At 47.3% G+C, this 21832-nt stretch overlaps 1 protein-coding gene and 1 non-coding gene across 2 annotated transcripts in view; one reads left to right on the top strand and one right to left on the bottom strand.

Moving 5' to 3' along the window:
• Nucleotides 1–16100, top strand: part of GRHL2 (grainyhead like transcription factor 2) — a 125253-nt gene extending 109153 nt beyond the window's left edge. The window contains exons 13-15 of the mRNA XM_068983877.1: nucleotides 666–751; nucleotides 13878–13942; nucleotides 15986–16100. Of these exons, the coding sequence (XP_068839978.1) occupies nucleotides 666–751; nucleotides 13878–13942; nucleotides 15986–16100 (266 nt within the window). The remainder of the gene's footprint in view (nucleotides 1–665; nucleotides 752–13877; nucleotides 13943–15985) is intronic.
• Nucleotides 12420–12523, bottom strand: LOC138088849 (U6 spliceosomal RNA). The gene has a single exon (XR_011145756.1). It is a non-coding gene; the product is annotated as a U6 spliceosomal RNA (small nuclear RNA).
• Nucleotides 16101–21832: the final 5732 nt, after the last annotated feature.

The raw sequence follows: 21832 nt of genomic DNA, 5'->3' as shown, positions 1-21832 counted from the left end.
TCCCTGCGGGCCTGTTGGTCTGTCCACCTGGGGGTCGCCTCCCTGTCCTCTCTCCCACTCTCCTCCCCCATGGCCTGCACGGATGCGTCTACACCCTCCACAACTCAGATCGCTCCTTCAGAGTAGCCTTCTGGGAGCCCTCCCTCCCCACCCCCTTGAAAAAGCGCAGGCCTTACAAGCCCCTGCTTGTGGTTTTTTCCTTCATAACTCTGACACCTGTCTGCTCATTTGAGGAATGCCCGCCTCTCTAAGTGGACTACGGACTTCTGAAGGGCAGGCTACGTCTTAACTCATTACTGCAACCCAGCTCCTGTCACACCGCCTGGGGCCTTGGGCCCAGGTGGATATCCAGTAACATTTGTTGAATGATCAAATAAATAGAAGATAGAGGTCACAGAAAGATGGGCCATAAAGAGATCGTGTGCCCACCTTAAAGGAATTCAAATGTGATGGGTGTGATGTGATGACGTCTTACACCCTACTGTCGGCTTCTTTCATGGAATCCTCAGTAACAGTCCCTAGCTGCAGGTGCCTCGTCACCCGGGTGGGCTGTCGTGTGGGACAGGGGTCGCATGATGGCAGCCTCTGACCCCTGTATGAGGGGAGCGGTCTCCAGGGTAGCCGCGTGGGCTCCACGGTCATGGCTTCCCGCCCTTCTCTTGCAGTGCTTCTGTACGTGAGGAAGGAGACGGACGACGTGTTTGATGCCTTGATGTTGAAATCCCCCACCGTGAAAGGCCTGATGGAAGCGGTAAGCGTGAGCCCCCTTCAGCCCCCAAGAAACCAGCATGCAGTCTCCTATGGGCTGGAATCCATTTATTAAAAGGCAGCCTTCGAGGTTGGCTCTGGAATGAGCTTTATACAAGAAAAATGAAAAGTGGAGATTTATGGAGACACTGATTTCTATCCTTAAGGAGAAGGAAATTGAAAAATGGCCAATTCCCTGTCAGTTTAAGGCTAATCAGAGTAAAGATGCCATAGAGGAAGGTTAAATTGTGGGTTTCTATCAGTCTCTTTGCAAGAAACCAAATTAGATGTGCTTAATTTCCAAATATGGGCTTCCCAGGTGGCACCAGTGATAAAGAACCTACCTGCCAATGCAGGAGACGTAAAAGATGAGGGTTCAATCCTAGGTCAGGACAATCCCCTGGAGGAGGGCATGGCAACCCACTCCAGTATTCGTGCCTGGAGAATCCCATGGACAGAGGAGCCTGGTGGGCTACAGTCCACAGGATCTCAAAGACTCGGACACAACTGAAGCGACTTAGCGTGCAACTTCCAAATACGTATGGAACAAAACTAACTAGGAAGTGTCTCACCAGCTGTGATAGTGTAATCCAAAATAAATTATGACTTCTTTTGGTTAAGGAAACAATATATATTGCATAGTTATAATAATTTAAGTAAGATTCTGAAGTTCTTCCCTCCCTCCTCATCCCCAATTTAAATGAAGATATTTTATATTTTATTTATGTATTATCTATGTGAATGTGACTCTACCTTGAGTATGATTTCTGACTCCCCTGTACATTTATGTTGTAGAAGATATAGATTTTTTTATAGTGATGGAGTGGAGGAGGAAATGGTAACCCACTCGAGTATTCTTGCCTACGGAAGCCCATGGACAGAGGAGCCTGGCAGGCTACAGTCTATGGGGTCACAAGAGTCGGACACAACTGAGTGACTAAGCACAGCATAGCACAGTGATGGAGACAATAGGATTGCTAAGGGCCAGTCCAGAAATTTAGTCTGGAAAACTGCTACATTGAAACAGCATTTTGGGCTATGGAGTAATATGTCAAAATGTATATATAAAACAGTGCCTGTGAGTAGAATCATGCAGTGTGTTGTCTTTTGTGGATGGCTTATTTCACTTAGCATGTTTTTGAGGTTCATCAAGGTCAGTTTTCATCCCATTCCCAAAGAAAGGTAATGCAAAGAATGCTCAAACTACCGCACAATTGCACTCATCTCACACGCTAGTAAAGTAATGCTCAAAATTCTCCAAGCCAGGCTTCAGCAATACGTGAACCGTGAACTCCCTGATGTTCAAGCTGGTTTTAGAAAAGGCAGAGGAACCAGAGATCAAATTGCCAACATCCACTGGATCGTGGAAAAAGCAAGAGAGTTCCAGAAAAACATCTATTTCTGCTTTATTGACTATGCCAAAGCCTTTGACTGTGTGGATCATAATAAACTGTGGAAAATTCTGAAAGAGATGAGAATACCAGACCACCTGACCTGCCTCTTGAGAAACCTATATGCAGGTCAGGAAGCAACAGCTAGAACTGGACATGGAAAAACAGACTGGTTCCAAATAGGAAAAGGAGTATGTCAAGGCTGTATATTGTCACCCTACTTATTTAACTTATATGCAGAGTACATCATGAGAAACGCTGGGCTAGAAGAAACACTGGGCTGGGAGAAACACTGGGCTGGAAGAAACACAAGCTGGAATCAAGATTGCTGGGAGAAATATCAATAACCTCAGATATGCAGATGACACCACCCTTATGGCAGAAAGGGAAGAGGAACTAAAAAGCCTCTTGATGAAAGTGAAAGAGGAGAGTGAAAAAGTTGGCTTAAAGCTCAACATTCAGAAAACGAAGATCATGACATCTGGTCCCATCACTTCATGGGAAATAGATGGGGAAACAGTGGAAGCAGTGTCAGACTTTATTTTGGGGGGCTCCAAAATCACTGCAGATGGTGATTGAGCCATGAAATTAAAAGACGCTTACTCCTTGGAAGGAAAGTTACTTACGCCCAACCTAGATAGCATATTCAAAAGCAGAGACATTACTTTGCCAACAAAGGTCCGTCTAGTCAAGGCTATGGTTTTTCCAGTAGTCATGTATGGATGTGAGAATTGGACTGTGAAGAAACCTGAGTGCCGAAGAATTGATGCTTTTGGACTGTGGTGTTGGAGAAGACTCTTGAGAGTCCCTTGGATTACAAGGAGATCCAACCAGTCCATTCTAAAGGAGATCAGTCCTGGGTGTTTTTTGGAAGGAATGATGCTCAAGCTGAAACTCCAGTACTTTGGCCACCTCATGTGAGGAGTTAACTCACTGGAAAAGACTCTGATGCTGGGAGGGATTGCGGGCAGGAGGAGAAGGGGACGACAGAGGATGAGATGGCTGGATGGCATCACCGACTTGATGGACGTGAGTCTGAGTGAACTCGGGGAGATGGTGATGGACAGGGAGGCCTGGCGTGCTGTGATTCATGGGGTCGCAGAGTCGGACACGACTGAGTGACTGATCTGAACTGAATGTTGTACTATAAACCAGTACTTCATTCTTTTTAATGGCTGAGTAATATTCCATTGTATGAATATACCCATTTCATTTTCCCATTCACCAGTTGATGGACATTTGGGTTTTCACCTCCACATTTTAGCTATTGTGAATAGTGCTGCTATAAGCATCCGGTACAAGTTTTTTTTTTTTAATACTTGTTTTTTTCAATTTTTTGGGATATATATGAGGAATGGAATTGCTAGCCAGACACAAAAGATCACGTCGTATGATTCAATTTTTAGGAAATATCAAGAATAAACAAATCCATAGAGACAGAAAGCAGATTCGTTGTTGCCAGGAGTTCGATCTGGGTTGATGAATTGTTCTGAAACTACATAGTCCTGATGTTTGCAGAACATCGTGAATGCCCTAAATACTACTGAATTGCACACTTGAAATGATTTAAGTGGGGAATTGTATGACATGTAAAAAGAATTATTTGTTCACCTGAAATTTTTTTAAAAAAGCATAAGAATGTTACCGATGCACACTGGCCCCCTGTGGTTGGCATTGTTCGGCAATGCAGAGCAGGGCATGGAAGACCTCCCTCTAGGAAAACACGTGAATGCCCGGCTTGGTAGTCTCTTCTGTTCTCAGGATTTGCCATTGGAATGGAGTTTGTCGTTGCTGAATCTGCTCCTGTAAAAGGAAAACACAACCAGAAATGAACACAACGAAAATTGTGAGCTTTACCTCTTCAAAAGAACCAAGATTTTTTAAATGACCCTAAAATCACTGGAAGATTGATTTATGAGCTAGAGGGACCCTTTGGATAGAGTTCATACCCTTCATACCCTGTGTGCCTGCATGCTAAGTTGCTTCAGTCGTGTCCGACTCTGCAACCCCATGGACTATAGCCTGTTGGGCTCCTCTGTCCATGGGATCCTTCAGGCAAGAATAGTGGGTTGCCAGGTCCTCCTCCAGGGAATCTTCCCCACCCTGAGATCAAACCTGAGTCTTTTATGTCTCCTGCATCGGCAGGGGCATTCTTTACCACTAGCGCCACCTGGGAAGCCCTTCATACCCTTACTGCTGCTGCTACTGCTAAGTCGCTTCAGTCGTGTCTGACCTTGTGCGACCCCATAGATGGCAGCCATTCAGGCTCCCCCGTCCCTGGGATTCTCCAGGCAAGAACAGTGGAGTGGGTTGCCATTTCCTTCTTCAATGCATGAAAGTGAAAAGTGAAAGTGAAGTCACTCAGTCGTGTCCGACCCTCAGCGACCCCATGGACTGCAGCCTACCAGGCTCCTCCGTCCATGGGATTTTCCAGGCAAGAGTACTGGAGTGGGGTGCCATTGCCTCCTCCAATCATACCCTTAACCTGTCCTTGAAGATCATATTACTGAAACTGACTTAGCTGTTTCAAGTGCACAAACCTAGACCTCAACCCAGATTCCAGTTCTGCTGAATTGGAGGTAGGATGCGGATGGAGCTGCAAGAAACTATATTTTTAACAGTTCTTCAGGGAATTCTTAGATCAACCAATTGTGAGAACCACTGATCTAGACCAATTCTAAACTGATTGATCACACCTTTTTCCTTGGTGTCTTCCTTTCCTGTCTGTGACATCTGTTCAGTGCTGCAAGTGATTGGTAGCTGTGGTCTCGCTGGATCACAGTGGGGCTCGATATCACCTTCACTTCCACCCGCACTGTGACTAACCCTGTTTATTTGTTTCTCTCTTCCCCAGTGGAATGTGAAGTTCTTGAGAACAGGGACTTTGCTCTTGCTGTCTTCTGTGTGTCCCCAGGTCTTTAAGCATAAGTATTATGCTTGATTGACTGAATCAAGCATGCCCCCATGCCGAGTACTATGGGTGGCGCATATTCCACGTGCACTGTTCTCATTTGATCCTCAGAATATCCCTGTAAACTTGGGAGGTCAGATGTCATCGCCATCCTTTACAGGTGTGGGTGTCCTGAGAGGTCTGATAGCTCTACAGAGTGGCAGAGCCCACTTAAGCCCTTGAGCAACTTAAGTCCACTTAGGGAGACGTCCACACATGAAAAGTTATTACAAGAAGAACAGACATTCCAAGCCACAGCTCACATCAACTAAAGGAAAGAAGCTTGGGCAATAGTGAGCCATCAGGCAAGAAGTGTGTGTGTACTGCTTTGAACCACACAGTCAGGGTTCAAGTCCTGGCTCTGACACTTCAGGGTAGTGGGCAAATTTCTCAGCCTCTCTCCACAGCCCAGGTTTACCACTTCTGAAACCAGGGTAATGATAATATGGCCTATTATTATGAAGATAATGATAAAACGAGAAGTAGAGCTGTTGCGAGGATTAAGTGAGTTCATAGCCGTGTTTAAAGCAGCACGTAGAGTGCTCGGTAGGTGAGTATTTATGTATGTGCTGTGGGGTGGGGAGGCAGACAGCGTCCCTCTAACCAAAGGGGCTAAAAATAAGGGTGTTCTTCCATGGTGAAGCTGGCTAGGGTGCACAAGGAAAGGAGGGTTCATGAACCTGGGAGCACCCACTTCTATGCTGCTGACTCATTCATGCACGGAGATACAAGCCTGTCCCCCCTGATTCTATTGACAGATCAAATGCAGTCACCTAGGACGTATCTGCAAGCAAGAGTCACCGGGTTTTAAAAAGTGCATCCTAGAGCCCACACTCAGCACTTTATAACCCCACAGAAAAGTCACCGGCTTCCAGAACTGGCAGCTGTGTTAGACGCCTCTAGACCAGGCAGACGGAGTCCTGCATTGGTGAAAACCAGTGGGGAATTTGTTCCACCTGTCACAGGTCAGAGGTTTCTGGGAAAACAGAACTCAGCACTGAGTGAAAGTCTAAATGTTCCAGACCATCAGGTAGCCAGTAACATGTTGATGAGATATGTCCAGGACCTGGGAGCCTCCTGGGCGCCAAGGAAATCTTGTGTGTGTGTGTGTGTGTGTGTGTGTGCGCGTGCTCAGTCGTGTCTGACTCTTTGTGACCCCAGGGACTGTAGTCTGCCAGGTTCCTCTGTCCATGGCGTTCTCTAGGCAAGAATACTGGAGTGGGTCGCCATGCCCTCCTCCAGGGGGTCTTCCCAACCCAAGGATTGTGTCTCCTGCATCTGTCAGGAACCTGCATCTCCTGCACTGGCAGGCGGTTTCTTTACCACTAGCGCCACCTGGGAAGCCTGCCAAGGAAGTCTTAAGTGAAGTCTCTCAGTCGTGTCCGACTCTGCGACCCCGTGGACTGTAGCCTACCAGGCTTCTCTGTCCATGGGATTCTCCAGGCAAGAGTACTGGAGTGGGTTGCCATTTCCTTCTCCAAGGAAGTCTTAGGGATCCTTAAAAATATTCATCACGGGCTTTTAAAAATGATGGATGTGTTTGGGCAGTTCAGACGACTTGAAAAACAGAGAAAAAACTAAGCACTCTTAATGCCTTGCTCTGAGAACTGCTGCAAAGCACACGCTTTCCACACACACGGAAGGGGGATGCTGCGGTGAGATCACCCAGCTCCTGGGCAGAACGATTCCTTTCTGTAACCTCCCGACAGATGGCCAGCTTCCTCCACATGCTATCCGGCGTGGTCTCGCTTCTTTCCAGGCTTCTGGGTTTGGCAAAGCACACTTCCTTGCCTGGCGTGGAGGCAGAGGATGCGGTGTGAAGGTGGCATTTTATCCAGTTGCCTTTGCCTTTGATGCTTGCATAGAGGCCAGGGCTTTGCCCTCCTGGAGACTATTGCCCTTGGCACCCTGATGCCCGAGCCCACTTTGCCAGTCTCTTCTTGGAGCCCTGCTCCAAACAGTCCCAACATATGCCTCTTTTCTCTGTAAGTTTAGAATCCAAAACCAGACTGCCAGACTGTTACCCTTTTAAATCTTGTCTCTGTCACTTCTTAGCTGAGGCACCCTGGGCAAGTTACTTAATGACTGTAAGCTTGAGTTTCCTTGCCTGAGAAACAGGTCTCATAAAAGCACCTGTTCTGTTTCAGTGATTCAAGGACTGAGCGAGTTAATAGATACTGAGCTCCCCATGCCCATATGCTAAGCACTTAGTAAGCACTCGGAAAATGCAGGCTGCTGCTGCTGCTCCAGGCAGACCCAAATCGAAACTGGAGTAATGCAGATTTATGCAAATTTCCTCACTGTTATCAACTGATTTGTGAGCTGAGTATATGCATTCATGCTTTGGAAACTGGGAGTCAAACTCCTGAAAAGGGAAAATCCAAGAATCAGATTCACTTCTCTTCCAGAAAAGATGTGAACTTGCTGATGTTGAGGAGAAAATAGAACACCTTTTCCTTTATTTATCCATTTCATTTTAAAAACAAGTTCCAAATGACGCCAACCAAAAGTCAAAACCCAACGCTAGCAGGTCAAGCAACTCATAACGAAAAACTTTTTATTTATTTATTTCACTTTGTGGCTTCCTCTTTCTGTTTAGTTTTGCAGCTGGATTAAATCAATGTTTTCCACCTTTTCTTGGAAATTATTCTTTAGTTCAGTTCAGTTGCTCAGTCATGTCTGACTCATTGCGGCCCCGTGAATTGCAGCACGCCAGGCCTCCCTGTCCAGCACCAACTCCCGGAGTTCACTCAGATTCACGTCCATCGAGTCCTTGATGCCATCCAGCCATCTCATCCTCTGTCGTCCCCTTCTCCTCCTGCCCCCAATTCCTCCCAGCATCATAGTCTTTTCCAATGAGTCAACTCTTCACATGAGGTGGCCAAAGTACTGGAGTTTCAGCTTGAGCATCATTCCTTCCAAAGAACACCCAGGGCTGATCTCCTTTAGAAGGGACTGGTTGGATCTCCTTGCAGTCCAAGGGACTCTCAAGAGTCTTCTCCAACACCATAGTTCAAAAGCATCAATTCTTCAGCGCTCAGCCTTCTTCACAGTCCAACTCTCACATCCATATATGACTACTGGAAAAACCATAGCCGTGAATAGATGGACCTTAGTCGGCAAAGTAATGCCTCTGCTTTTGAATATGCTATCTAGGTTGGTCATAACTTTTCTTCCAAGGAGTAAGTGTCTTTTAATTTCATGGCTGCAATCACCATCTGCAGTGATTTTGGAGCCCCAAAAATAAAGTCTGACACTGTTTCCACTGTTTCCCCATCTATTTCCCATGAAGTGATGGGACCAGATGCCATGATCTTCATTTTCTGAACGTTGAGCTTTAAGCCAACTTTTTCACTCTCCTCTTCACTTTCTGCCATAAGGGTGGTGTCATCTCCATATCTGGTGTTATTGATATTTCTCCCGGCAATCTTGATTCCAGCTTGTGTTTCTTCCAGTCCAGCGTTTCTCATGATGTACTCTGCATATAAGTTAAATAAGCAGGGTGACAATATACAGCCCTGACGTACTCCTTTTCCTATTTGGAACCAGTCTGTTGTTCCATGTCCAGTTCTCACTGTTGCTTCCTGACCTGCCTACAGATTTCTCAAGAGGCAGGTCAGGTGGTCTGGTATTTCCATCTCTCGCAGAATTTTCCACAGTTTATTGTGGTCCACACTTTTCCTAAATTGTTTCCATCTCTTCTCCTTATTGTGCTGCGATTTGAAAATAAATTTTCAACTGTCTTCTGAACCCCTGCTCTCTAGCTCCCCGAGCCACTGGGTGAGAGGAGTCTTCTAGAGCCCTGAAATGTTTACCGCGCACTACCCCCACACGTGCCAGGCTTCTGGAGGTTCCTAAAGTAGTTTATTGCTTTCTCGCTAGGACATGATTCGATTTTCCCTCCCATTGTGTTCTTTTCACTTCAAGAACCCTTATTTGACACTTATTTCACTTCCCCAGTCCATTTACCTATGTGTGTATATAGATATATCTATCTATACATATATGAGCTTCCCTGGTGGCTCAGATGGTAAAGCATCTGCCTGCAACGTGGGAGACCAGAGTTCGATCCCTGGGTGGGGAAGATCTCCTGGAGAAGGAAATGGCAACCCAATCCAGTACTCTTGCCCAGAGAATCCCACGGATGGAGGAGCCTGGTGGGCTACAGTCCATGGGGTCACAAAGAGTCGCTCGTATGTGTGTGTGTTAGTTGCTCAGTCATGTCAGACTCTTTGCGACCCCATGGACCACAGCCCACCAGGCTCCTCTGTCTGTAGAATTCTCCAGGCAAGAATACTGGGGTGGGTTGCCATTTCCGTCTCCAGAATATATTATATACATATCTATAAATCTATATATGAACTATATATATGTATATAGAGTTCTGTATAGAGAACTATAGTTATCTAGCCATATATAATGTATATAGGTATATAGAGTATGTCTCTCTCAATGTGTGTATGTGTGTATATATATATAAATATATATATATTTTTAATGGTATAACACTGGTTACTTGTTTCTTCCCCCTTTGCTTTGCTGAAGTCTTCGTTCTTTTGTGTGTTCTGTTCAGCTAGAGATCTTTTATGAGTATTTTCTTCAAATGGGATTTTTTGAATGAAATGCGTTTGTTAAATGCCGTTCTTTAACCTGAGTGTTGAGGGAGAGCTTGTCCGTGTACAGAACTCGTGGGGTGACATCCCTTTTTTCAGTAGGCTGTAGTGGTTATTCCACTTTGGCTTCCAGTTTTGCAGATGAGAAGACTGAAGCCAGGTCCATTCTTTTTCTTTTCTTTTTTTAGTATTAGTATTAATGTTAATAACTTGTACTTTCTGTCTGGGAGGGTCCAGGATGTTTTATTTTTATTCGTACCTTTGGAGATCTGGCACTTTTCAGAATGGCCAGACGCATGGCTCTTTTCTCACTGATCCCTTCTAGGATTCAGGATAGCTCTCCTGTCTAAAAATGTGGTCTTCTATTATTTAATTGTTTTCTCATCTCCATTTGCTCCTTTTTCTCTGCCTGGGACTTTGAAAGTTTGAAAGTGTTAATTTTTCAGTCGTGTCTGACTCTTTGCAACCCTATGGAGTGTAGCTTGCCACACTCCTCTGTTCATGGAATTCTCCAGGGATCGAGCCTGGGTTTCCAATGTTGCAGGCGGACTCTTTACCGTCTGAGCCACATCCCTGACATCTGATATGGTTGCCTCTATTCTTCAGATCTCCCTCCTTCCCGCTCTCCTTTTATTCCCTTCCTGATTTCTGTCTGTGCTGTGTGTCTTTGCTTTGCACTTGAAATGGTTTTCCTAATTGACCTTTCCTAACTCGATTGGTTTGCTGGATCAACCACCTAGCCTTCAACTCATTTACTGAACCTGCAGATCTTTTAGTTCAGTCATATTTTAGGATTTTGCACGTGTGTGTGCTATACAGCAGTCTTCCTAAGTGCTCTTTTATGTTCTGTTCACATGGATACCTTACACACAAGTTCTGTACATGTTCTCTGCCACCCCACAGGCCAGGTTCTTTTCTGTGCTGGGCTCATGTGGGCTCCAGTGCGGCCATGCGGCAGTCCCATCAGTGACGGCGCGGTGGGGGCCACAGGCGGGCTGTTCGGTTCCCAGTCCCCCTTTGCTGTCTCAGCCCTCAGCCCAGCTGTTCTGCGCCTTTGGGGCTTGTTGGCGGGGGGAGGTCTTCCTATGTATGAGGGATGGGCAGGTGGGAATCTATGATTCTCTGGAGAATAAGCTCTTCCCAGGAGACAAAGCTATCCCACCTTTGCTCCGGAGCTATTTGGGCTCTTTCCCCAGGCCCTGCTAGACCACCGCGTAGTCAGAGTCCCAAACCTCACCAGCACTAGCCGTTTGTGCACAGCGTGAGCCGTTTTGCACCGCGCCAGCCACTGGACTTGAGAAGTGGGTGGATTGGATTTGGGAGAGAGAAAGTATTTCGAGTAAGTCTCTCTGGAATGCCATCTCCAAACTGCTGTTATACTGTTTTATATTTATGAAAATAAGTCACAGTCACTGTAAAAGTAAACAGGACAGAATTATGCAAAGTGAAGAGAAAAATAATCTTGTTTTTGTCCATTTTTCCAGGGAAGCCACTGTTAATAGATTGGTGGGTCTTTCAGATGTTTTCTATTTACTTACTTGTGTGCATGCATGCTAAGTTGTGTCCTACTCTGTGCAGCCCTATGGACTGTAAGCCCTCCAGGTTTCTCTGTCTATGAGATTCTCCAGGCAAGAATACTGGAGTGGATTGCCATGCCCTCCTCCATGGGATCTTCCTGACCCAGGGATCAAACCTGTGTCTCTTATGTTTCCTGCATTGGCAGGTGGGTTCCTCACCACTAGCACCACCCAGGAAGCCCATTTACTTACACACATATTTTTAAAAATATACAAGCAGGATCACACAATATACAGTGTTTTTCTATTTGTGTTTTTTCACTTAATATGTTTCCATGGGGTCGCAAAGAGTCGGACATGACTGAGCAACTGAAGTGAACTGAACTTAATATGTTAAGGACATTTTTTTTTTTCATATAGGCATTGTGCATTTCTTTGAATGCACTTCATGACTTCATGGTTTTTAACTGAGCAAATATCAAAGTGTGCTTAATGGTTGTTTTCTGTGTTATGAACAGCGATACTTTCAAGATGTATGTACTTACATACATCTGACTGTATTTCTGTAGACCTGATTACTAGATGTGGACTATTTGGGTCAAGCGATATATGCCTTTGAAACTTCAATATCTTCCGCCAAACTTGCCTCCAGAAAGGTCGAGCTTGCTGCTTTCCTGTTTACGGACTAAGAGAGCTGCTGTTCCTTACCCTCTGGCTGTCATTGTATTATCAAGCTTTCAGTTTTTGTTGCCCTGATAAAGAAATCTTCCGGTTGCTTTAATTTGCATTTTTAAGTTAGTGCGGTGGTGCATTTTTTCATTTGTGTATTGCATTTATCTGAAATTACTTATGTTGTTTTCTTCCTTTTTTCACTGAACTGTCTTTTTTTTTTTAATTGAAGCATGATTGATTTACGATATTATGTTCGTTTTAGGACATTTTAGGTGTACAGCAAAGTGGTTCAGATATATATCTTTTCAGATTATTTTCCACTATAAGTTGTTATAAGATGTATTGAATATAGTTTCCTGTGCTATACAGTCTGCCCTATTTTTATTTTATATACAATAGTATATATTTGTTAATCCCAGACTCCTAATTTATCCCTCCCTCTCCCCTTCTCACTTCCCCTGGTAACCATCAGTTTGTTTTCTATGTCTTGGAGCCTGTCTCTGTCTTGCAAATGAATTCATTTGTATTAAAGGATATGGACTGACTCAGGAGCCTGCGTATCATCCTTGTGCAGGGGCCGTGCTCATCTTTTCTGTGTCAATTTTAGTGTGGTGGTGATTTCGTTGCTAAGTCGTGTCCAGCTCTTGCAACCCCATAGATAGTAGCCCGCCAGGCTCCTCTGTCCATGGGATTCTCCAGGCAAGAACACTGGAATAGGTTGCCATTTCCTTCTCCACAGCTTTACTGTATGTGCTGCCAAAGTGAGCTCGTGTGTGGTATGCTCAGTTGCTCAGTCGTGTCCGACTCTTCGAGACCCCATGGACTACAGCCCGCCAGGCTCCTCTGTCCATGGGATTCTCCAGACGAGAATACTGGAGTGGGGTGCCAAGCTCTCCTGCAGGGGATCTTCCCGACCCAGGCATCGAACCCGAGTCTCCTGCATTGGCAGGCGGGTTTTTTGCCACCAGCGCCACCTGGGAAGCCCTAAAGTGAGCACATCAGTCCTCCATTCATTTGTTTTAGGCTGTGCTCGGTCTTCCCTGCTGCACGGGCCTTTCTCCAGGTGCAGTGATGGGGGAGCCTGCTCTTCCTGCAGTGCGCCGGCTTCTCACTGCAGTGACTTCGTTTCGGGGCACAAGCTCTAGGGCGCTCAAGCTTCAGTAGTTGCAGCTCATGAGCTCAGTACTTGTGGTTCCTGGACTCTACAGCTCAGGCTCAACAGTTGTAGCTCACAGACTTAGTTGCTCCGTGGCATATGGAATCTTCCCAGATCAGAGGTGAAACCTGTGTCTCCTGCGTTGGTAAGCGGACTTCTCACCCCTGAGCCACCAGGGAAGCCCTAGCCTTTTGCTTGCATTCCTAGATGTTCTTTCTAACTGAAGGACGTTAGTTCCACATCTGTCATTTCTGTTGCCCACAGAAATGTTTCCCAGTGTATTGTCTGTCCTCAATTTTTTAAAAGGTAGTTTTTGCTATACTGGTATTTTAAGTATTATGCTGTTTTATCAACGTTTTGGCCTTTTTTCTTTAGGTTTCATACTTGCTTGGAAAGACCTTCCTTATCTAAAGAGAATATCCATACAAAGAACTGATTCATGGTTTCTTCTTGCATGGTTTCATCTTTCACATGTAAATCTTTGATGATATTTATTCTGATGGAAGGAGTAGAGAAAGGAGCCAGCGTAACTTGTTAATTTTCTTTTTTACCTATTTAATCCAACATCATGACTACAGTCCATCTTTTTCTGACTGAACTGAAATGACACCTTTATCATAGATCAGATTCTCGTGGGACTGAATCTTTTGCTGGTTAATTTGTGGTGTGTCCAAAGGGAGAGCCTTGCAAATGAGTCTTTCTGAAAAGCTTGACTCGTGAGTGAAGGCCACTGGCACCCAGGAACATCTGCAAGGACAGTGATGTTGGAACTTTCTTGCTTCTGCTCGGTTCCCCTTCCACACTCATCTGCCTTTTTGTTACTGGTTGCAGATTTCTGAGAAATATGGGCTGCCCGTGGAGAAGATCACAAAGCTTTACAAGAAAAGCAAAAAAGGGTAAGAAAGAAACCGAATTTCAATTGACTTCTAAATCAGATATGTCTACACAGTGCCTTTATGAAAACAAGATGGCGCCCATCTGTTGTTCACCTTTTATAAAACTTGTGTGTCATCTTCCCGGAGGAGTGCTGAGCAGCCTACCCGCGCCGAGCATTTTCAGGATCTTTAATGGGAGAAAGAGGAGTGAGAGTGCGTTGCCATGGTATCAGCTGAGATGTCCCCTCCACGACAGCATTAGTGTAGAGCAGAGGGGTCTGGAAGTGGGGAGAGTGGCCCTTGGACAGAGAGCCAAGTTTGTTGGGAATCATGTGCTGCCCTTAAGCTCGGTCTCGAGGCAGCACAGTAGGAATACAAAGGATTCAGGACATCAGGGATTCTTCTGGGGTCGTTATTAACAGAATGATCGAAGTGATTACTGAACCTGCTTGTTCTCAGTGTTAAGAACAAGAGCTCTCATTTATCTGGTCTTCAGTAGGTTCTGGGTCCCCTGCTAAGTCCTGTTATTCCTTTTCACTCAGTGAGGTAGATTCTTATCCCTAATTTATTGCTGAGGAAATCGAGCCAGATGGAGACTAAGCATTTTGCCTGAAGTCTCGTGTTCAGTAGGTGAAACGCAGATTTAACCCAAGTAAACTTCCGTGGCCCCAAAGCCCAAGTATTTAGCTTGCACATTCTGCTGTCTGCTGCCTCCAGCCCTCTTGGGGCCTCCTGTGAATGAAGCTATAAGCATAGTGGCCGTGGAACAGGGTTTAGTACTGGAAAAGGGTCTCCAGTGAGTCAGCTTTTGGATCCATTTTCTTACAAAAAGCAGAAAGTTGATCTTTAAAGTCTTCTCTGGGCCTTTTTCATAGAAGAAATTGATGATCTGGGATACTGGGGACTTCCAAGTAATGGGGCCTCTCAGTTAATTTGCAGTCAAGCGGGAAACCCTTTCCATTTGAGCCCTGGTTGAAAAGCTCACTAAAACGCATGTTCTTTCCAAAGTCAGTGCAAGAGGCTGAGTGGATTCCTTTGATGGTGAGATCTGAGTGGTGTCTCAGGGTCTCATGCTGAGCAGAAGCCCTGAGTGCTGATGTGCATGCCGATGGTAGCATTTCACTTCCACGGGTCCGGTGTCAGGCCCTGGGCTAAATACTTTAATCCTAACCACAACCCTTTAAAGCAGGGTTGTTATTCTTATTTTTGTGGAAGAATAAACCGAGACTCTCAAAGGCTAAACAACTTGCCTGATGACACATAGCTGTAAAATGATAGTCACTTCTCAAACGAAGGTCTGTCTGACTTCAAAGAAGGGGATTGGCTCAAGGACTTGTCTCATGGAGAGTTGTTGGTTTTCTTAAAATGAAACCCAGCTCAGATGGTTAACTAAGGGCTAGGTCACATGTGATAGAGTGTGAACTTCACAGTGAGGCAAAGCTAGTACCCAAACCGAGCTCAGCCTTGAACTGGCTGAGTGCACCTGAGGACATGATCTAACCTCGCTGAACTCAGGCTACTCAATTGCAACGTGGCGGTGATCGCACCTGCCTCCCTGGTTGCCGTGAGGACTGAACACAGGTTTGCGGAACAGACTCCATGCTCGAGGAAGGGTAGCCGCAGCTCTGGTTTATTTTCCTCTTGTAAGTGCGGAGGAAAAGGTGTTTTCAAGAGGCAGTATGGTTTAATGAAAAGAGTTAGGAGACCTAACTCTTTAGATCCAGTCTCCGTCAATAGTTAGCTCTGTGATTTCAGGCTCTGTTAACTTTTTCTAGGCTTCAGTTTACCAGTCTAGAGATCCAAAGGTTTGGGTTGAATGATCTCTGACATCCCATTTCATAAGAAGTTCTGAGAAATCGAGGTTTTACTTCCCTCTAACTGATTTCTGGGAAAGAAATACAGTGAGGGCCTCTCTCCCTGCCTGTCTCCTCTCCCTTCCACCTCTACCCACCTCCCTGGCCTCCCTTGTGAAAGAATGGCTGAGGGGACCCCAGCCTGGAGCTTGCCCTTCACTGAGCACCTCGGTCATGGCATCTTTGTTTCTCCCTGCACTCACCCCCGCAGCATCCTGGTGAATATGGACGACAACATCATTGAGCACTACTCGAATGAGGACACCTTCATCCTCAACATGGAGAGCATGGTGGAAGGCTTCAAGATCACACTCATGGAAATCTGAGCCCTACTCTGGGCTGCAGCCCTCAGGGCCTTCCTCCCCGGGGAAGTCGGAGGCCCCCGGCCCCCAGGCCCCGCAGACCCACCTCACCCACCGACGACTGCTGTTACACGACTGCGCTGGGGAGCAGGGCGAGGCCCGAAGACCCGGGCTGGGATCCCTGCGTTTGGGCCACCCAGGGCCCTCGGGATGGGGCCTTGAGCCTGTCACATCCTTATTTATTGTCCACCTTTCTTCCGGAGCCCGGGGCCTAGGGCCCACCAGGACTCTGCAGGTCACTGCTGGCTCCAGCTGACACGGGCCGGAGCTCTCCCTTTCAGTCCATTGATCCTGAAGAGCCTGAGGGAGCTCCCTCCTGCCATCTCACCCCCGACGTCTCCTGAGAGGCTGGACAGAACGAACCGCTTCCTTTGTCCAAGGTGGGGGAGGGAGGTGGACACCCCTTCCTGATCAGAAGCTTTCAGTCTGCTCTGAGGAAGGTCATTGGCGGGTACCCCCAGGGGTTCCTGGCGAGTAGCCACCAGGCCGTGTACAGGAAGACATTTGGCCACCGTGTAATTAGTAAGTAACCCCGAAAGTGTGCCTGGCTATCATGTACATAGTGTTTATAATATCGCAGTAATATATTTTACCTGTGGTATGTGGGCATGTTTACTGCCGCAGGCCTGGGGGAGGTGCATACCTGCCCCGCTTTCTCCAAGAGGTTTCTGCCTCCATGCTGTTCAGAAGACATGCTGGGTGAGAGACACGGCCTTGAGGGTGTCAGGCAGTGGGTGCCAAGATGGTTGCCCCCTGTGGGCACACCTGAGGCACCCCTGTTCCCTCTCTATGGGCAATACCTACCCCGAAGGCCCGCTGAGTTTGTCTCATGGCGATGAGCTTTGCCTGACTCTCCCTCTGAGCTATCTGTGGGAAAGGTCGGATTGTCTGAGGTCCCACCTCTTTCAGCTTTGGTGTTGGTGCCGCCTGAACTTTCTGGAGAGGCCACAGGGACTTGCCATCAGGGTTCCATCACTGGGTCTGCCACAGAACTCCTGGGCTTTTGTGAGGATCCGGCCACTGTGCAGCATCTCACAGTTTACAAGCACATCCTCATCTCAAGTGGCTCCCTGGAGGCCCAGCTACAGTCTGGAGAGTGGCGCCAATGGCTCAGCTCTGACCGCCAGGCTTGGGCTGCGTTCTGGGGCTCAGCCGGCTCGTAAAGGCTGGGCTGCTGATGCTGGATGGGTGTGAGAAGACCTCGGGAGCCCTGGCGCTTCTGAAACCAGCGTCTGGAAGATGGAGAGAGAACGCTTGTCCTCCTGCCGGGTGTCCTGGCAGATGAAGAGGAGGTGAAATGCTTCCCCAAACAGTCGCAACATCATGTACCATCCGGGCCACAGTTCTCTTTGAGGGGACAGGTACACGGTCTAGGGGTTTGGGTTCAGCTTTGTGAGCTGAAGCATAGGTTTCTGGTAGCCACACTCCCTAGGAGGTCCCAGATCTAGGGCAGGTTCTATGGAAGGGCCCAGATTTGTTTGTGAAGCACTTTGATGTCTTACCTGGGGGCTTTCTCTCCAAGGGCTCCCTGCCTCCCTGCCCACTGAGGCCCAGAGTAGGACAGAAGGGCTGCTTTCAGCCCAGCTCTCTGTCCTTAAGGCTGCAGAGGATTCAAATGGGCTGGAGGGCAGGTGCGTGCCCAGGAAGATCTCTAGGTGTGGTGAGGGGGCACCTGTGTGTCTTCTGGACGCGTTAATCCTCCCTGCGGTGCCAAAGGTCGCATCCCGGATTTAGCTCTGCTCCAGTCTGTCCCCTTGTCCTCCACTCTGTGACTGTCACATCCTGGACCAGCATGTGGTACTGATGGGACTCAGTATTGGAAATGCATGATGTCCAATGTGCCACCATGCTCCTTGCCTAAGGGGTGATTTCAGACACGATTGCCAGGCCCAGTGGTAAATACTATCAGGCCAGGGCGTAGGACTCCAGAGTAGGGAAGAGAGAAAATCTTGGGCAATCAGACATGGCTTCCCTGACCTCTCCCCAGCCTCTGTGGACAAAATGTTTCTGGTCCTGCCTCTGTGGACAAAATGTTTCTGGTCCTGCCCTAGGCAGAAGATGAACCCAAGATACTTTTGCCTTTGTCCTAGGGCCCTGGGCAATCATTGTGGTGGCCACTGCCAGAACAAAGTATGAGGTCAGTGCCAGCAAAGGGTGGCACACAGTGTGCCCTCCCATCCAATCTGTCCCCATCTCACCATGTCGTCCTCTCTGCACTCAGTGTGCCCGTGGCTTAGCTTCGCTGTGGCCTTCACTGTGTGTGAGCAGAGCTTTGATGAGCAAAATTGTCCAAGGGGGGAAAAAAAACACTCCAGAGAAATGGGAAAACTTGCCTTTTTTTTTTTGGTTTCTTAATCAGACTCAAATAAATAAGCTTTAAAAATTCCATGTAAGATGAGGGACATATGCAACAAGTGTTTTTCTTATACTTACCCCAAATGCTTAGACTTTCTGGGAAATTGGGTCCAACAGAAAAATGCAGTCAGATGTCATCTTGGAATTGGATCCTAAAAGACTAAGGCATGTCCCAACCCAGAAACTTAAGAAGCATGAACTGAATCAAACATTTATTTTCCTTCTTATTTAAAATTATGAAAATGCAACAGAAGCAGGGGGTTTGTGCCAAATTCTACGAACAGCCCTTTCGTAAAGACAAGCAAAGGAGATTGCGAGATGGACAATTTGTGCTCATGTTTTTTTTTTTTTTAAAAGGCAAATGTAACTTAATAGTTTTGTAAATGGGAGAGGGGGAATCTATAAACTATAAATACAGTTATTTTATTTTTTGTACATTTTTAAGAAGAAAAAAATAAATATTCATAATGTAAGAGTAAACTTCAAGTGTCCCGTGTTTTCTGTGAGGTGGGTGTTGGGGCTCTTTGTCTGATTGGGAAGAAGCCTCTGTGTGTGCTGGGAAGGTTCTGGGCTCAAACACAGCAGGCATTTCCGGTTGCCCCATTGTGCCTCCACCCCAAGGTTGAGAAGAGGCTGAAGACGTCACCACGCCTCCAGTGTGACCACAACAGGCCACAGGATGGCTGTCCTTTCAGTTCCTGGGGTAGGGAGCAGGCTCTGTCCGTCGCTTGTCTTCCTCACTCCCCACTTAAATTACCACAAGAACCTTTCATGTCCTTTAATTCATCTTCACCCACCTTTTCACAGATGCTAAAACCATGTGGCTGAAACACCAAGCTCATCACAACAGTCTTTTGCCCTGGAACCCACCGCCTCGCTAGCATCCACCAGCTCAAATCCCAGTATTTCTCGGCATTTCCTCAGTGGCCACCCACCCACTCCTTCAACTGTCCTCCATGATCTCCCAAGAGCCTCTCTGTTCCAAACAAGTAGCGGCTTCTGTGTCTTCCACATCTCACCTTTTATGTCCACAGCTTTCAAATCTTGGCTAAACATCCACCTTGGGAAAGCTTTCTCTGACCAACTTCAACCCTGTTGGCATTGTCGGCAGCCTCCACACCTGGACCACTGGGCATTAAAGAGGAGGCTGGGAGAAGTGCTTGTTGAGGAGGCTTCTGGAGAGATCATGGGTCAGAAATGGGCAGGCCCCTTTGCCATGATCTGTGTTCCCCAGTATCAGTAGGAGGTCTCTGAATGTGCTCCCCCCACCTCCACCCCTGCCCGAGGCGGTCCTGCCCGGCATTCGCTAGCCTCGCCTCCTCTCCTGAGGCAGTTCTCCCTGGACTCATGGCAGCTCTGGTCCTGCTGTGAACGCGGCTCCCCATGTGTGGCACCCCGACCCCCACCTCCCTGTACTGGGACTCTGGGTGGGCGAAGATGACCAACTGTCAGGGCCCCAGGGTCCAGGACTAGCTCTTGCCCTCATCTTCATCTCTATACCAGCTCAGCTCAGTTACCACGGGCCAGGCACTGTGCCTGGTGCTGGGGACGGAGAGGCAGGTTAGATGCAGGCCATCCCCAGAGGCCGTGATGTGCCAAGTGATGACAGCCTGGCATCATCAGTGCCAGGACAGCGGTTCACTTTCAGAGAGGCAGGGGTCGGCAGTCGCCCCAGTCCCAGGGCATACAAGCCCCTCTTACCCTTAGACTTTCAGAACATGATGAGAGGTCACCAAACTCTAACCTCAGTTTGGGAAGGTTGCCCACTCAAGTGTCTGCACCCCTGTGTCTGAGGATCAATGGCATCTTAGCAGCCAGGGCAGCAAGTGCCCAGGACCTAAGTCCTGGACACATAGTCATCATTCAAGTGTAGAGAAATCTGAAATGCATATATCATTGGTTAGATACGAAATAGATCATTGGCTCTAGGCGTGGACATCTTTTCACTCTACAGTAATCTTTCTATTGTAGGTGGATTTGACTGATGCTCTGCTGCCTTGGCAAATACGATATTCTCTCCATTGTTTCTTCAGCCACCTGAAAAACCAGAATACTTCAGGAGGATGCAGGCATATGCCTGACAAAGATGAGAGGCTTGTTGAAGCATCTCCATTTTTCCTAAAGAAAGCAGTCGTGATTTCCCCTTACCTTGACTGAGAACACACGGACTCCTTCTTACCTGGCCAGTGGCTCCCTCCCCACACCTGAACTAGACTGACAGGGAGTCCAGGGTTGGGTTGGGGTGTTGGAACAGTACCCTCAAGACAGGAGTTTCAGGCTTGAACATTTGCTGGAAATTAACCAGTTAACCTCCAACAGGTGTGCGAGTGAAGACTCCTCATCAGGTTGGAGGGTCCCAGCCACCTGCTCACCATCACTGCCATGAATGACATGGCGTTCCTCATGCTCACGCGGTCCTCATAGGCATCAGGACACTGTGGAACCATAAAGAGAAACTGAGGTACAAAAGGACTCTCCTCCAGGCCAACTCACTCCAGCATGAAGTCTGGTCGGCCGATGAGACGCCTACGAGAGCTGACTTTCAGCCTCTTTTTCCTACATTCATGACCCCTGTGCTGGAGGCACAGCCAGTGACAGCAATAACAGACACCATGATTGGAATTGGCTTTGAGGCTGTGGGCTCTGTATCATGCCGTCTTTTCTATCAACTCTTCTCCAGACAGAGAGGCCCAGGGGTTGGGGGGGAGGATGCTAATTTCCCCCTGAAGAGGGAGGTGCCTCCGTTTCTCCTTCCATTGCACCTAACCTTGAGACTAGAGTTTACAGCTCCAGTCAGTTGTGAGGAAGAAGAGGTGAGAAGAGAGTGAAGGCCATGAGTGGAGGGAAGTAAAGACGCCCACATGTAGCCCTAGGATGCTCTTGGACAATGCTTTAGGCCCACAGACCCTCTCATCCCTCTTTCACAAACCCTGCTTCCTTGTGCTTCCAGGGCTGAAACCGTACCCAGAAGGAGGCCAACACAGCATCCGGACCCTCACTCAGGCACAGATTCAGCTGGAGCAGTTTAGGCACAGAAAGCTCAGGTCCCAGACAATCATATTAAACAATCAACATGCTCGAATGCCAAGCTAGAGAGACCCAAAGTCAACTGATGTGGGACCCACTCCATAGGAAAGGATTCATAAATATATCGATAGACATAGAGATAGATAGATATTATTAAATTCCCCTGTGGAAAGTGTCCCTGGGGTGTATCAGTGTGATGGGACTGCACCCTCAGCATCCCTTCCCCATCCTAAACAAGGGTATGAATAGTCGACCAGTCTGTATCATCCTTCAAGTCGTAAACCACTTTATTCCAGTCCCTTGAACATCACAGG

The sequence above is a fragment of the Capricornis sumatraensis genome, chromosome 11 (assembly GCF_032405125.1).
Source record: "Capricornis sumatraensis isolate serow.1 chromosome 11, serow.2, whole genome shotgun sequence".
NCBI lineage: Eukaryota > Metazoa > Chordata > Mammalia > Artiodactyla > Bovidae > Capricornis > Capricornis sumatraensis.
Note: the sequence above shows the minus strand (reverse complement) of the source record. Positions and strands in the feature narration are given on the sequence as shown.